The 14,310-nt window shown below is 70.6% G+C and overlaps 1 protein-coding gene across 5 annotated transcripts; it reads right to left on the bottom strand.

Moving 5' to 3' along the window:
• Positions 1 to 353: 353 nt before the first annotated feature.
• On the bottom strand, positions 354 to 14,310 carry LOC137853772 (spectrin beta chain, non-erythrocytic 2-like). Of its 5 annotated transcripts, none has more exons than XM_068676531.1 (31): positions 13,383 to 14,309; positions 11,942 to 12,049; positions 10,931 to 11,065; positions 10,477 to 10,608; positions 10,199 to 10,390; positions 10,035 to 10,133; positions 9,800 to 9,918; positions 9,600 to 9,714; positions 9,343 to 9,429; positions 9,062 to 9,177; positions 8,662 to 8,815; positions 8,364 to 8,455; positions 8,197 to 8,287; positions 7,811 to 7,924; positions 7,468 to 7,724; positions 7,237 to 7,360; positions 6,895 to 7,080; positions 6,629 to 6,784; positions 6,061 to 6,281; positions 5,698 to 5,875; positions 5,480 to 5,608; positions 5,052 to 5,360; positions 4,687 to 4,809; positions 2,975 to 4,465; positions 2,686 to 2,766; positions 2,423 to 2,509; positions 2,214 to 2,305; positions 2,048 to 2,133; positions 1,373 to 1,564; positions 1,034 to 1,186; positions 354 to 796 (listed from the first exon to the last, which is right to left on the bottom strand). In XM_068676531.1, the coding sequence occupies exons 1-31, from the start codon at positions 13,797 to 13,799 to the stop codon at positions 561 to 563; spliced, it is 6,072 nt and encodes a 2,023-aa protein (XP_068532632.1). In that variant the 5' UTR covers positions 13,800 to 14,309; the 3' UTR covers positions 354 to 560. The 5 variants fall into 5 exon arrangements, with proteins under 5 accessions (XP_068532632.1, XP_068532633.1, XP_068532634.1 ...); XM_068676532.1 differs by having other exon boundaries at positions 10,035 to 10,118; XM_068676533.1 differs by lacking the exon at positions 11,942 to 12,049 and having other exon boundaries at positions 13,383 to 14,310.

Raw genomic sequence — 14,310 nt, 5'->3', positions numbered from 1 at the left:
GGGGTGGGAGCAGCCCCGTGCCCGCTGCTCACATTTGTGCGCTGCCAGCCCTCGCTGCGGATCTGGGCGGCCGCCAGCCCGGCTATTTTAAGCCCCATCCTGCGCCTGCGGAGGAGAGGCTGAGCCTTGGAGCCTGCCGGGAGCGTCCTCACAGCCCTGCCCTGTTTGCCCAGGGTTTGCGCTCCCTCCCCTTCCCGGCACAGACTGGAACCTGGCGAAGTTATCGCAAAATTTTGGGGCAAGGGAAGCACCCCAGGGGCCGGCCACGCTCCCCGACCCCCAGAGCAGGCAGCATGTCCCTGAGCGGAGCCCCCCACCCACCTCGGGGCTGAAGGAAGGAGCTCCCAGCCGGCGTGTCGATCTGTTTTTTAATAAAAACACCCCCGGCCCTGCCTGTGCTGCGTGTGGGGGGAGGCCCGGGGGGGGCAGGGGGGAGGCAGGGTGCGGTGCAGCCCCCCCCGGGCGGGCGGCGAGCGGTGAGCGGGTGCTGGGGGCGCAGCCGGTGCCAGGAGGGCAGGCAAACGGGCAGGCGAGGGGCTCTCCTCGCCCTCGGCCGGGGCTCACTCCTTCTTGCCGAAGAATTTCTTGAAGACGGACTTGTTCTTGGGGCGGGGGGCGCCGGGGGGCTTCTCCCCCAGCGCGTCCCGGGGGCTCCCCGGCCGGGCCACGAAGGAGCGGCAGCGCGCCCTGGGCACGGCCGCCGCTTGCTCCCCGATGTAGAGCGTCACCGAGTAGCTGCCCCCGGCCTCCCGCGGCTCCTGGGGCACGGCCAGCGGGGTGATCTTCTGGTAGGTGGCTGCGGGAGGGAGCACGGAGAGGCTGCAGGCACCCCCAGAGCCCCCCCCGAGCCGGGCACGGGGTGCTGAGCACGGCCACCCCGCGGGGCGCTTGGGGAGGGATGGCACAAGGGGTGGGAGATGCCTCCTGGGGGGGGCTTGGGACATATCCCACGGCCACCACCACGCCACCGGGACAAAGAGCGGTGGGTGAAGCACCTCCTGCCCCATCCGGGTGTGCCCCGACCCCACCGTACCTGAGGTGAAGGAGTAGGAGCGCCGCTTGTTGGCCACCAGCCCGCAGTCGTCCTCGTCTGGGCAGCCGTTGTCCCACAGCCCGGGGGACGTCCGGGGGGACCGCTGCTGCTCCCTGCGCCCGGCTGTGGGGCTGGCGGCCCCGCAGACGTCCTCTGAAGGAGAAGGAGGCGTTACAGGGACACACAGCCAGGTGGAAAGGCTCTCCACCAGCGCCTTGCCTTGCCCCCGGGTCAGGATGTCCTACAGACACCACCATGGCCACCGCTGGGGCTGCGTTTGGGCAGCAAGTAGGGGAGACCCCACAGGGCCTGGAGACACGGGGGCGAGGAAGAAGTCACCTGCTGCCGATGTGCCATCGGTGGGGCCGTCCTGCGCGTCCTGGGGCAGCTGCAGGCGGGCGTTGGAGCGGGGCAGCACCACGATCTCCGGGCTCTTGGCGGTCACAGCCTGGTGGGGACCCTGCAGGGGGCTGAAGCTGGCACCCTCGACGCACTGCGCGGCCGCCTGGAAGTAATCCACTTCGGGGAAACCTGGGTAGAGGGGCATGCTGTGGCATGGGGGGGCACACGGGACACCCCAAATAGCCCGTGGGGTGACCACCTATAACCATGCAGGAGATGGGCTGGCTCCTGCAAATCAGCCCCCCAGGGAACGGCTGTGGCAGCGGGGAGACGCCGCTCTGGCACATCCCCTCGCCAGGAAGGGGCTCCCAGCCCCACAGGAATGGCAGATGAAGGGCACGGGAAGCCCAGAGCCCATTTATAATCTTCCTGAGGCTGTTTTTTTTTTTGCTGCTGAGCCTCGGCTGACGTCAGCCCTGTTATTCCTGATTCCCAACTGTGTGTGCGCGGTGCGAAAACCAAGCCTCCAAATCCTGCTGGGGGGGACGCGCAGCTCCCGAGGCAGGGCAGGAGCCTGCATAACCCGGAGGCAGCCGTGTTTCGGCTCACCCATCCCATACCCAGCTCCGAAGGGGCTGCGGCACCGAGGTGCCTGCTCCAAGGGCCGCTCACCTGAGTTTTGCTGCAGCTTGGAGACCCACTCGTTCATCAGGGGCTGCGACGGGGCCCGCAGGAGGTACTCGGAGCCGTCCCGCAGCCTGCCGGGGGAAGAAGAAGAGGTCAAGCAGCAGGAAAAGCGTGGCTTGTGGGTGGCTCCCCATCTCCCGTGGGAACTCACTGCAGCCTGAAGCAGTTGGTCTTCTTGGTGTACTCGCTGTCCGGAGCGCACACGGCCCCGGCGAGGTTGAGGGGCAGGGCCACCACGGAGCTCTGCAGCACGGGGAAGAGCAAAAAGCAAAAAGCACGGCGGGGTTTGCGGCTCCCCCTTCCCCAGCCGGCCACGAAGACCCCCCCCCGTCACACAGAGCCCCCCTCAGGGCGCCGTACCTTGAGGCTGTCCCTCCGGTCCTGGTAGAAGCACAGCGTCTGCCGCATCAGCACGGCGTGGAAGAGGCCCCAGGCGCGGCAGCTGGCCTGCGGGACACGAGCAGGGGACAGAGGGGACACAGGGATGGCGGGTCAGCATCCGTCAGACGCTGTGGGGTGCCCCCATTAGGATCCCGCAGGTGCACGGAGGTGTCCCCTCGCTGCGCCCTGCTCCAGCAGTCCCCACGGCCCCATGCCCAGCACCCTGATCCCACAGACTGTACCTTCCTCCCTCCCGCCTGCAGCACGTGCTTCCTTTCCAGCGTCCCCTCCATCATCTGGAACTCCGTTTTACCAGCAGGAGCCTGCAAGCAGACAGCAGGTGAGGGAGGGAGCCCCGGATCGGCCCCAGGACATGCAGGTTTGCCCGAGGAGGCAGCACCAAATGCGGCTCCATCAGGGCACCCTTTTTTTTTTTAGGGTCAAGCTCTGCCTGCTAAGGCTGAGCAGTTTGGGGAGCCCCATGCAGCTGGCACTCCCGAATTCCTCCCCCCTGCTCCTCCCCACACTGACCTGGCCGCCCTCTCTCTCCTCGTCCCGCTGCCTCCGCCGATCCCACGCAGCGGGGCTGTCCGAGGGGGGCACGGCCACCGTCCCCTCCAGGCAGGGGGCTGCCCCGTGCCCCTGGGGGCTGCCCGCGTGCCCCTTCCCTCCGGCCGGGCTCTGCAGGATCCGGGCAGCGCTGGGGAGGGTGAATTTGGCCACCAGCACGTTGTTGGCCGAGGAGAGGATGAGGGGCCCGCCGGTGGTGTCAGAGCCAGGGGGGCTCCCCGGCGGGTGGCTGGGCGCACGCCGCTCGCCCGCCCCATCCCAAATGGCCTGCAGCTCCTCCTCCTCCTCCTCGAACTGCCCGTGGGCAGGGTGGCAAACCTCCTGGGCACCCCGCACAGGGCTGGGGGGCTGCGGGGACCCCAGCGCCCACTCGAAGACGGAGAGCTGGGTGGGAGCGGCGGGGGAAGCCGGGGACCCCACAGGCTGGGCGCTGCTGGGGGGGTGCTGAGCAGGGGCAGCGCTGGGGACGGCTCCTGCCCTGTGTGGGGTGCCGGGGGGGGACGCCCCCATCTCCAGGTGAGCGGCTTCACGGTGCCGGGCCCTGCAGCTGGCTCTGGGGCTGCCGTCCTGCTGCAGGAGGGTGGGCAGCAGGTCCTGCTCGTGGGGCTGCCGGCCCGGCCTCGAGTCCGGGAGGTGCTGCCTGGTGCTGCCGGGGTGCCGCGGGCTCCTGCGCTCCTCCCCGGTGCCGTGGGCAGCCCGCGGGCCCCGCGCCTTGTGCCGGCTGGAGCTGGGGTTGAAGCTCACCTCCTCGAGCCACGTTCCTCGCTCGGCTTTGGGGGACACCCCCAGGACATCGCCGGGCTGCCAGGGACCGTGCCCACCCGTGTCCTCTCCAGGGGGCTCCCACCACCTCACCCCCCTGCCCTTCCTCTCCTCCTCCTCCTCCTCTTCTGGCGGCGCGGCGTCTCGGAGGCGCCCCAGCATGGCTACATCCTTGGGCAGCTCCAGGCTGAGCACGGAGCCCAGGGCAAGGTGAGGGCACGTGGCTTTGGGGCCCGGGCGCCGCGCGGCTCCGGGGGGAGCCAGGCGAGGTTTGGGGTGCCGGGGGGCCGCCCCGCACTCGGCGTCGATGTCCCGCACCAGGGGGTTCTTCACGTAGAGCAGCAGCTCCCCGAGCTGGGGGCCGGGGGGCCCCGCCGCCTTCCTCCAGCCGCATTTGAGGGGCCAGGTGTTGCTGGGGCCGTGCCGCTCCTCGGGCAGGGGCTGCAGCGAGCTGGCGCCCATGATCCCCTGAAGCGTCAGCAGCCGTGCCTGCTCGGCCCGGGCCCGCTCCCTCCTCTGCAGGCTGTTGAAGAGGGAGCCCGTGCTGGCCTTGGGCAGGGTGTGGGAGGCCGGCGGCGTGCCGGAGCCGGGTGCCGGAGGGCGGGAGGACGCGGCAGGCGGCCGCTTCGCTGGCTGCGGCGTGCCGGAGCTGCTCCCGGCCCCTTCCCCGTAGCTCTCCTCCAGCAGCACCTGCGGGCACGGAGAGAGCGGTGACCCCCGGCTCCTGGAAACGCCTCGCCCGGCATCCCCAGCCCTCGAGCTGGAAGAGCACCTCCTGGCCCTCGGGGCCGCCCCACACACAGCCCTCCCGTGTCCCTGCGAGGCTGTGGCAGCCCAGGTCTGGATGCAGCAGGCGGGTTCACACCATGCAGCCGCTCCGCCCCGCATGCGGCCGCCCCCGGGGCCGTTACCTCTTCCGCCGCTGGCTGGCGAGGCGGCTTTCTCTTGCGCCTTAAACTACCCCAAGTGTTTCCTACAAGCCCCTGGCAACGCTTCCAAAAGGTTTTACAGCCCGAGGGTTTAGCGGCAGGGAGCTGAGCAGGGGGAGAGAGAGACAGAGAGAGATGGGGGGCGGGTTGGATGCGCGGGGGTGAGGAGCTGCAGCCAGGGAAGTGCAGGAAAAGGGTGGCACAAGCTGGTCCTTAGCCCTCGGGAGGCGCTCGACATCCAGCAGAGCTTTACGCAGGCCGGGAAGCTCTCCTGGGGACAGCCCGGCCGGGCGCCACCACAAGGGACACCCAGGAATCCTCCGAGCCCCCCACCCGGCCCCACGTACTGTCCGTGGTGTCTCCTCGATCTGCACCTTCTTCTTCTCGCCCTTCTTGCCGATGCTCAGGATGAGGTTGACCGTGCCCCCCAGCCCGCTGGGGCCCCGCGGCGGCAGCAGCAGCGTGGAGGTCTCGGAGGGATCCCAGGCCAGAGCCTGCTCGGGGCTTCCTGGGCTGCAGGGAGGTGATGCTGGAGGGGAGAGCGCTGCCCCTGCCGGCACCCGCGGCTCCGATCCTTGTGTGGGCACGGGGAAGGAGCAGGGAGGGAGCCTCGCCGGGCTGAGGATGCTCTCCTGAGCGCACGGGGCACGCTGCTCCTGGGGAATGAGGCAGGAGGGGAGCTGGAGGACGGGCTGCACTTTGCCAGGACGAGACACGTCCCCCGTTGCGTGTGCCCCCTGCTCCATCGGGGCTCTCAGCCCAGCTGGGTGCTCACCTGGCCGGCAGGGGATGCTCTCCGCGGGCTCTCGGGGTCCCTCCTCTCATCCCGCTGGTGCCTCTGCGCTCGCCAGCGCACCAGCACCCAGCCCAGCATGCTCTGCAGCTCCTCCAGGCGCTCCTGGATCTATGGGGACGGAGATGCTGGGTGGCCCCCGCCAGGACCCCAGCGGCTCCAGGGCCCCGTGCCGCTCGTGCCGGCTCTCCGCCGCTTACCGTGGCGCTCAGGTAGTGCTCCTCCGCCACCAGCTGCTGCCCCGCCGCCGCCAGCTCCTCGAACTCCTGCAGCTTGCCCTCGATCTTCTTTTCCAGCTCCTCACACGGAGTCTCCAGGAAGCCGGGGCCGCTCGGGCTCTCGGAGAAGATCTGAGCCCGCGTGTCTTCCGTCCAGGAGCTGAGGGCGCACGAAGGACGCGCTCGGGGACAGCCCAGGGAAGCCGTTCCCAACCTGCCCTCGTTTCCCACGCGATGTGGCACCTCGGGGACCCCAAGACGCCCTTTGGCCCCGACGGCTGTGCATGGCCTGAGGTCCCCCCGACATCCTTTCCCCAGAGACAACCCCGCCGGCTCCTCACTTACATCATGGCCAAGTAATCCCTGAAGAAGTGCCGCAGCCGGCCGGCCTGCTGCACGTGCCCACGGGTCTCCCGCAGCAGCTCCCGCAGCCCTGCCCACGCCCGCAGCGTGTCCTGCACCTCCCGGCCGATGGGGCACAGGCGAGCAGGGCAGAGCTCCTGCAAGCGGGCAGCTCCCCGCTCCAGCTCCTCCAGCTGCCCCTGCAGGGTCTCCGACACCTCGCGCTGAAGACCAAAAGGGGAGGGGGAAAAAAAAAAAGCCTCAGGATGCCGCGGGTGCCATGGCCGGGCAGTTTTCCCCGCGTGGTTTCCCCGCCTGCCCGCCTGAGTCACCACCCTGCTGGCGGAAAGATGAGCGAGGTGCTGGCAGCCGGGCGCTGGCACGGGGGGGCTGAGGCGAGCTCTCTCCCCTTCCCTGGCTCAGGCTGGAAAATTCCAGCCCAGACGCCACCACGTGCCAAGGCTGACGACACCTGGGCCCCCGGGGGCCAGCGCCTCCCCGGGATGGCCCCATCCTGCCCGGGCACCTCCCCGCCACGTGCCCGGCCGGCCGCGGGGCTCCCGGAGCTCACCTCCATCTCCTGCTGGCGGCTCTGCAGGCCCTGCAGCCCCGGCAGGTCCTTCTCGCTCTTCACCGTGGTGAAGCCGCTCTCCGCCTGCGCCGTGTCGCGAGCCAGGGCCTCGGCGCTGCGCCGCAGGGCCTCCAGGCGCGGGGACACCGCTGCCACCTGGGCAGGAGGGAGGGAGGGCAGAGGTGAGTCCCACCACGGGACCCCTCACGGCTGCGGGTGGGCCACCCGGGGCGTGTCCCCGAAGCCCCCTTGTCCCCGTCCCCTACCAGGCGCTCCAGGCTCTCCGTCTCCGCCGCCACCTCCATCACTCGCTCCCGCTCCTTGGCCGCGTCGTTCAGCATCTCCACGGCCTCCTGCAGCTCTCCCAAGGGGCTGCTCGCCTCCTCGCCGTCCTCAGCCCGGGCCGAGAGCAGGGGAAAAGCCCCCTGCGAGCCACGGTGCCCGCTCCCTGGCTGAAACAACAGAGCCGCTGGGCGTGAGGGAGGTGTGGAGCAACCCCCAAAACGTCTGGGATGGAGAGGGGCAGCCCCCCTGCCAGCCTCAGACCAACCCTCGGGTTGTCCCCAGCCGCTGGGCGATCCCAAAAGGCTGCCATCCCCGCTGCTCACCTCCCTGGCTCCCTGCCGGCTCCGCTCCTCCTCCTCCTGCAGGTTCTGCAGGAACTCGGACAGCACCAGGGAGTCGCGCAGGTCGGCGGCTCGGCGCCGCAGGGCTGCCTGCACCTGTGCCAACCTACGGGGACAGGCGGCCCTCGTGGACACCGGCACCTCCCTGGGTGAAACATCCTCCTCCCCACGCGCCCCGGGGCCGGAGAGGAGGCGGCCTCCCCTGCTACTCACTTCTCCTCCACCATCTCCACCTTCCTCTGCATCTTCCTCGCTCCCTCGCGCTCCGCGGGCATCCCGCCCGCCGCCTCCTCCCGCAGCGCCTGGAGCTTGCTGCCGCACAGCAGGAGCTGCCTCTCCAGCTGGCCCGTCCCCTCCAGGTCCCTGCGCAGCTCCGTGGGGCTCTTCATGGCTGCTGGCTCCGAGAGCGACCCCGCCACGGCTTGCAGCCACCGCTCGGCACGGTCCAGCTCCCCCACCAGCCTCAGCGCCTGCGGGGACAGCGGGGAGGTGGGACCGACCCCATTGGCCCCTCAAGGAGTGCAGGAGCAGTGTGAGGGTGACGCCAGCCACTCACCTTATCGATTTCCCTCAGCACGGCGCCGTTCTCCTGGTGCTTCCTCTGCAGGTCCTCCCACAGCTCGCCCAGCTCCCGCAGCATGGCCTCCACCTGGGGGCTCCCCGCGCCCTCCTGGAGGCAGGGGCAGCGCTCAGGGTGGCTCCCACCCCGTGTCCCCACGCTGGAGGGGGCTCAGCGGGGGCTCAGCCACGCAGGAGCCCGCCCTTCCCAGCTCTCTGCATCCCCCCTGGGAGCTGGGGGGGCTCTCCTCGAGCAGGGCTGCAGCCTGCTGAGGAGCACGGGGACCCGAAATTCGCAGGGGGTGGGAAAGGGGACCCCAAAAATGGATGGACTGGGAATAAAGGGGCAGGGGGGACGCGGCTGGGCTCTCGGGGAGGCGTTACCGTGCTTGGCACCCGGCCGACATCCTGTGCCAGGGCCTCGGGGGGCCGCGTGCCCCTCTCAGCCTCCACCTCTCCAGGACCCCGTCTCCTCCTGCGGAGAGGGGGCGGTCAGCCACAGGGACCCCCGCTCCGCCCCACTCCCCGCAGCCTCCTCCGCGAGCCCGTACCTCCTGCTGTCCCCTCCCGCTGCCGGACAGCCAGGGCCGCTCTCCTCGCCTCGCACGTGCTCCACCAGCCTCCTCGACACGTCCCTCGGCACCTGCGGCACCAAGGCTCCCATGCCTCCTCCGCCCGGCCCCAAAAGTGCTTCGCCTCGCCGCGGGCCGGGTGCAGGGCTCCTTGCTGCATCCCAGCCACGGCACAGCGCCGGGCTTGGGCTTGGGCCAAATTCCCACAAGCTCGGCCGCCTTCCTACCACGGAGGCCCCGGAGAGGCCGTGGGGAGGCAGGGCTGAGCCGTGCTCACCGTGCTGCCGCTGGGATCTCTCTTCTGCTTGTCTCCTGCCTCCTTTCCCATCAGCTCCCGGCTGCTGCCGTCTCCGCGGGGCTCAGCGCTCGCAGCCGCAGCTTCCCCCCCTGGGAAACCGCTTCCCACAGCCACTGCCGGAGCCTTCTCGGTCCTGGGAAGGGGCAGGGAGTGAAGGGAGGCTCGGGGGGGGCAGAGGATGGAGAAAAGAGAGCCCCGAAGTGGAGAGAGCCCCTAAAGCTCACTTTTCGTGGTCCCGATCACCCCATTTTCCACCGAGGAAATGGAAAAAGGAGGGAACCCTCTGAGCTCACGGCACCGTGAGCCTGAACAAGGAGCCTAGACCCAAGCTGCAACCCCAAACCCCTTCTCCCCACAGCCTGGCCGGGGGCTGCCCCACCTCAGCGCCTGCTGGAGCCGGGCCCAGCTCTCCTTCACGTCCCGGTGCTTGGGGGTGACTCGGGCCGCCAGGCTGGGCTGCAGGCTGAGGAGCTGCGACACGGTCACGTCCAGCATCTGCGGGACAGGGGAGCGGTGGCAGGGCCGGGACGAGCCACACACGGTGGCTGCCTGCCCCCACCCTCAACCCCGGCTGCCCCACGTGGGTTTGGGGTGCACGCCGAGCCCCCAGCCCCAGGGTGCCCCCAGGGCTCAGAGGATGAGGGTGGCCCCATCACTTACCATCACCTGGCTGGCTATGTCCCTGACATCCCGATCCCGGCTGGCCTCGGCCTCCCCGTGCTTCCCCATGCCGCAAACGCTCCTCCACTGCGAGAAGAGGCCGCGCTCAGCACAGGGAGGGGGACAGGGCCCTGCCCTCAGCTCTTCCATGCTCCAATCCCCCCAGCCCGGCCCCGTTTGCTGCCCTGGCTCTGCCCCCCAGCTCTCACACCCCGAGGACCCTCCCCTCGCCGTGCCACCCTGCCCGGGGCCGCTACCTTGGCGTGGATGGCGCCCAGCAGGGCCTCGGCCTGCTGCAGGAAGGCGGCGACCTCCAGGGCCAGCTGCAGGGCCTCGTGGTGCTCCTTCAGGGTGCCCTGCAGCCGCAGCCACCTGCCCGGGGGGGAATCGCGGCGGTGAGGGGCGGCTCGTGCCCACCACGGCCCCCCCTGCTCCATCGCCCCGCCGCCCCGCTCACATTTTGTTGAGGTGCTTGCGCCGGGCGGACACGCTCCGGCTCTCGCTTTTGCCTTGCTTCTCCAGCTTCTGGGCCAGGCTGTTGAGCTCCTCGTGCAGGCTCTGGAAGTGCTGCTCCTCCTGGGGCGGGCAGAGGCAGAAATCAGCACCCCCAAAACCCTCGGGGGCTCCGGCTGGGTTTCGGGGAGCAGCCGGGGTGGGCACGGGCTGCGAGATGGAGCCGAGCTGTGCCCAACCTGCTTCAAGTCGAGGATGCGGCGGGTGAGCTGGATCTTCTCCGGGCTTTCCTGCAGGAGTGCCGCCAGGCAGGGCTTCTCCTCCTGGAAAACGGGATGCTGTGAGCGAGGTGGGGACGTGGCAGCCCGTCCCCGGGGCGCCGTGCCCACCTCCAGCACCTCACCTTGCTGCGGATCCACGCCTCCAGGCTCTCCGCCTTCCTGCTGAAGTCCTGCAGGCTGCGCAGCCCCCCCAGCGCCCTGCTCTGGCTGGCGGCCGTCTGCTTCAGGAGCTGCCACTGCTCCCGCAGCGCCTGCAGCTGCCTCCGCACCGCCTCGCCGCCGGGGCTGGGCCTGCCCGCCAGCTGCTCGCCCATCTGCGGGGACGGGGACCCCGAAACGGGTCACTGGGGGGCTCGCGGATCGCCCGGTGAGGGGGTCCGCGGGTTATCCCGAGCCTCACCTGGCTGAGCTTGATGAGGGTGTTGTCGAAGTCCTTCATCTCCCTCTGCAGGGCCTGCGCCACCTGCTCCCAGCCCTGCAGCTCGCAGCCGTCCTTCAGGTCCCGCAGCTTGCCTCGCACCCAGCCCTCCGCCTGCGGGGTGGCAGGAGCCGCGTCTGTCCCCGACGGCCCCCATCTCCTCCCTTCTCCCGTCCCCGTCCCCCTCGGGAGGAGGAGGAGGAAGAGGAGGAGGAGGAAGCAGGGCCCCGGTGCGGGCTGACCCCCTCTCCCCGGGGCTGACAGCCAGGCGGAGGCGGCCAAAGATGATCTCACGCCGCAACAATGGCTCGGCTCGAGGCCGGCCGCGCAGCCCTCCCCGCGGCGCACCCCACCCGCAGCCCCAAAGGAAGGCAGCCTGGGTCCCAATCCCGCTCCCGGCCCCCATCCCGGCCCTATTCCCCCCGGGTGGGCTCACCTGCAGCATCTCCCGGTTGAACTGGGCGAGCAGGGGGCTGGGGTCCGGGAGGGTGGGTGCCCCCGGCACGCTTCGCCCCACGCTCCTGGGGGCCGCCGGCTCCTTGCTCCCGGGGCTGTCTTTATGGGGTGCCAACTGGGGGGGCAGAGCCGGGGGGGGCAGCGTGTCACCCCCCCTGCTGCCTGGGGGCTTCAAGGAGGGGACGTGCCCACGGTGTTCGCCACCCTGGGTCACCCCGTGGGGGACAGAAGGGTGCAGAGCGAGCCAGGGAGACCCCCAACCCAAGCAAAAGGGGTGGCAGAGGGGGGGGGGAGAAGCAGAGCATGGCCCCCGGGCTGACGAAATGCTCTGTCAGGGCTCCAGCTCTGCCGGGGGCCACGGCGAAGGTCAGCCAGCACAAGGAGCTGGCCCCCCTCCAAACGCAGCCCTGGGCCCAGCTGCACGGAGCCCGGGGGGAGCGCGGCCTCTCCCAGGCGCTGCTTCCCAGCACGGGGCCCCGAAATGCCCCCCGCTGCCCTCCCTGGGGCTGGCAGGGGGCAGGGGTCCCGCGGGGGGGCTCGGCGCACCCATACCCGCAGGGTGCCACCTCCTGGGTGCCGGGCTGCAGGGCTGGGGCGAGCGTCAGGCTCTCTAAGCGCTCTGGCATGCGCTGCCCCGCTGATGACATGAGAGTCGCTCTCAGCCTAACCACAAGAACTAGAGAAATCTTTTTTTTTTCTCTCTTTTTTTTTTTTTCCTGCTTTTTTTTTTTTTTAAATAGCAACACAGATTCTCAGGCCCTCCCGCGACTCCGTCATCCCCAGCCTCTTGACACAGCCAAGCGCTGGAAGTGCCCAGCCCCCTGCGAACCCTAAACCCCAGCCCCTGTGCCCCCTGGCGATAGCTGCACCCCGTTTTTTTGGGGCAGACGCCCTCGTGCACCCCCGGGCTCTGCGCAAACCCCCCCCAGCCCCATTTGCTCAGCCCCAAGCCCTCGGCCACCCCTTCCTGGCAGCGTGCGCGGGGACGTACCGCCTCCAAGGGGGACCCTCTGCCCAGCGGGGAGCAGAACCCGCTGGCGTGGGGGCTCGCAGCCTCCTGCCTGTCGTCCTCCCCGTCCACATCCTTCCTGAGATAGACCTGGAGGCGGGGAAGGCGCAGCCCCGTCAGCCTGGCAGCGAGCTGGGTGCCAGCGGCGGGGAGCCTGGCAGCGCTCCTGCACCCCCCCCCTGCAGCAGCCACAGCAGGGTAGAGGAAAACGTGAGCCCCGTGGGCTGCCGGCACCTGAAAGCACCCGGGGCCGGGAGGCAAGAGTTAAGAGGGCGGCTGAGTCACCGGGAAGGGCTCCCGCAGGATGGAGGGGCCGGGGTGTGAGCAGGAGAGGCACGGCGAGGAGGCCTGGGATGAACTCCGCGTTCCCTTAGCCTCCCATGGCCCAAACCCAGGGCAAGAAGCACGCGGGATCGCTCGGGCCGTGCCCAAGGGCAGTCCCTCTGACCCTCTATGCCCATCGGATGCCTTTTGGGACCCCGTGAGCCCCTCGCCGAGCCCGCGGGTGGCAGGGGAGCTGTATTTAGGGCCCCATCCTGCGCCCCGCCGGCGGCAGGCAAATAGGGCCGGCGGCACAGGGATGACTTCATCCTTCCCGCACGGGGCCGGTCCCTCTGGCCGGAGCTGGGTCCTCACTCAGGAGGAACAAACCCTTCCTCTCGCTGCCCTGCAGGCTGAAGGCGCCTCCCACGCCAAGCAGAGGTGCAAAGGCTCCACGCTCCTGGCCGAGCAGCACCTCCAGCGCTCCTTGTAGGGACGAGGGGAGCCCCCAGGCTGATGCCCCTCGGGCTGCGCAGGCTGCTCGTGCCACGAGGAGAGGAGCTGCCTGCGTGCCCGAGGGCCCGGCAGCTCTTGCGAGGCTGCGCCTGGCCTTTATTGGCAATGAAGGAGAGGGTTTTGGCAGCCGGCTGCGCGGCTCTCCCCGGCGCTACCCCGCTGCGAAAGCAGCCGCTGCGGCTCGGGGTTAAAGCACAAGGAGCTGCTGGCGAGGTCTCCCAGCCGCCCCGCTCCCCAGCCCGACCCCACAGGGGGGTCTCTGGGGACACCCGCATCCGCCGGGGCCGAAACGCAGAGGGCAGGCTGCCAGGGCTCCCGGGTCCCGTGGCGGGGGCCGGGCGGGCAGCAGCCTTGTCCTGGCTCTGCCGCACCGCACGGCCCCTCGTGAGTCACTTCCCTTCTCCCAGCCTCGGTTTCCCCTCTGGTAAAGGAGCGGGGGGCGAGTTCCCAGCTCCCCACACACGGCCGCGAGCATCCAAAGGGCTGAGCCCCCCAGGACTCAATCTGTGGGGCCGAGCTTTCCCACCCACGCTCACCCTGGGCTCGCCCATCCCCTCGAGCACCCCGCAGCCCTCCCGCTGCGGGAGCTGAACCGGGATCCGGCCCCAAAGCGGGACGGGGAGCAGGGTTTGAGGGGAGCGCTTACCTTGAACTGAGCCTTCCCCGTCCTGCTGTTGTTGTTGTTGTGGTTCCTCTCCCCTCCGGCCCCCCCGGGCTCCCCGGACCCCCCTGCATCCCCGGAGCCAGCCTCCCCGTGCCAGTTGGAGAGCGTGATCTTCTTGATGGAGCGCGCCAGGGAGCCCCGGCTCAGCCTCTCCTCCTCGCCGCCTTCCTCCCCGCGGCGGGGCTGGCCGGGGGGCCCCGAGGACGACCCCCTGGCCTGGGCCAGGTAGAGGGAGATGCGCTGGTTGAGGTCTCTCCGGAGGCCCCGGTGGTTGTCCAGCGCCGAGGCCAGGGCGATGCCGGGGCAGGCGTCGGCTGCGAACTCGGCGGCGCACTTGGGCAGGGACAGCTTGGTGCTGATGGTGAAGGGCTGCACCTTCCTCGCCGTGCTGCCCGACATCCTCCCGCTCCGCCCGGGGCTCCGGCACGGGGAGGAGGCCCGGGGGAACCGGGGGGGTCCCGGGGATCCTGCTCGGGCTGCTCGGGGCGAAGCGGCGCCGCTGCTCCCCCGCTGCCGGAGCCCGCCCCGGAGCGGGCGCGGCGGTGCCGGGGCCGCCCCTCGCCGGGGGGGCGCTCAGCGGGGCGGCCCCGCGGCGGCCGGGGGGGGCTCCGGGGACCCGGCTCCCATGGCCCGGGGCTCGGGAGGGCTTCTCCGGCCCCTCCGCCCCCGGCGGGGCGCGTCCCTTCGCTTCCTTTCCCTTCCCCTCCCCGGTGCCGGTGCCGGTCCCTCCTCCGGCGGCGGCGCAGGGGAGGCGGCTCCGCGCCCGGCCCCCCCTCGGCCGTGCCGAGCTCAGCCGTCCACCTTCTTGTGCAGGTTGAGGATGCAGAGCAGGCAGGTGAGCAGGGCCTGGCGGCTCTCCCCGGAGCGCAGCCGGCGGCCCAGGCGGCGGAGGGGCGGCAGGAGGCGCTTG

Source organism: Anas acuta, chromosome 3, assembly GCF_963932015.1.
Source record: "Anas acuta chromosome 3, bAnaAcu1.1, whole genome shotgun sequence".
NCBI lineage: Eukaryota > Metazoa > Chordata > Aves > Anseriformes > Anatidae > Anas > Anas acuta.
Note: the sequence above shows the minus strand (reverse complement) of the source record. Positions and strands in the feature narration are given on the sequence as shown.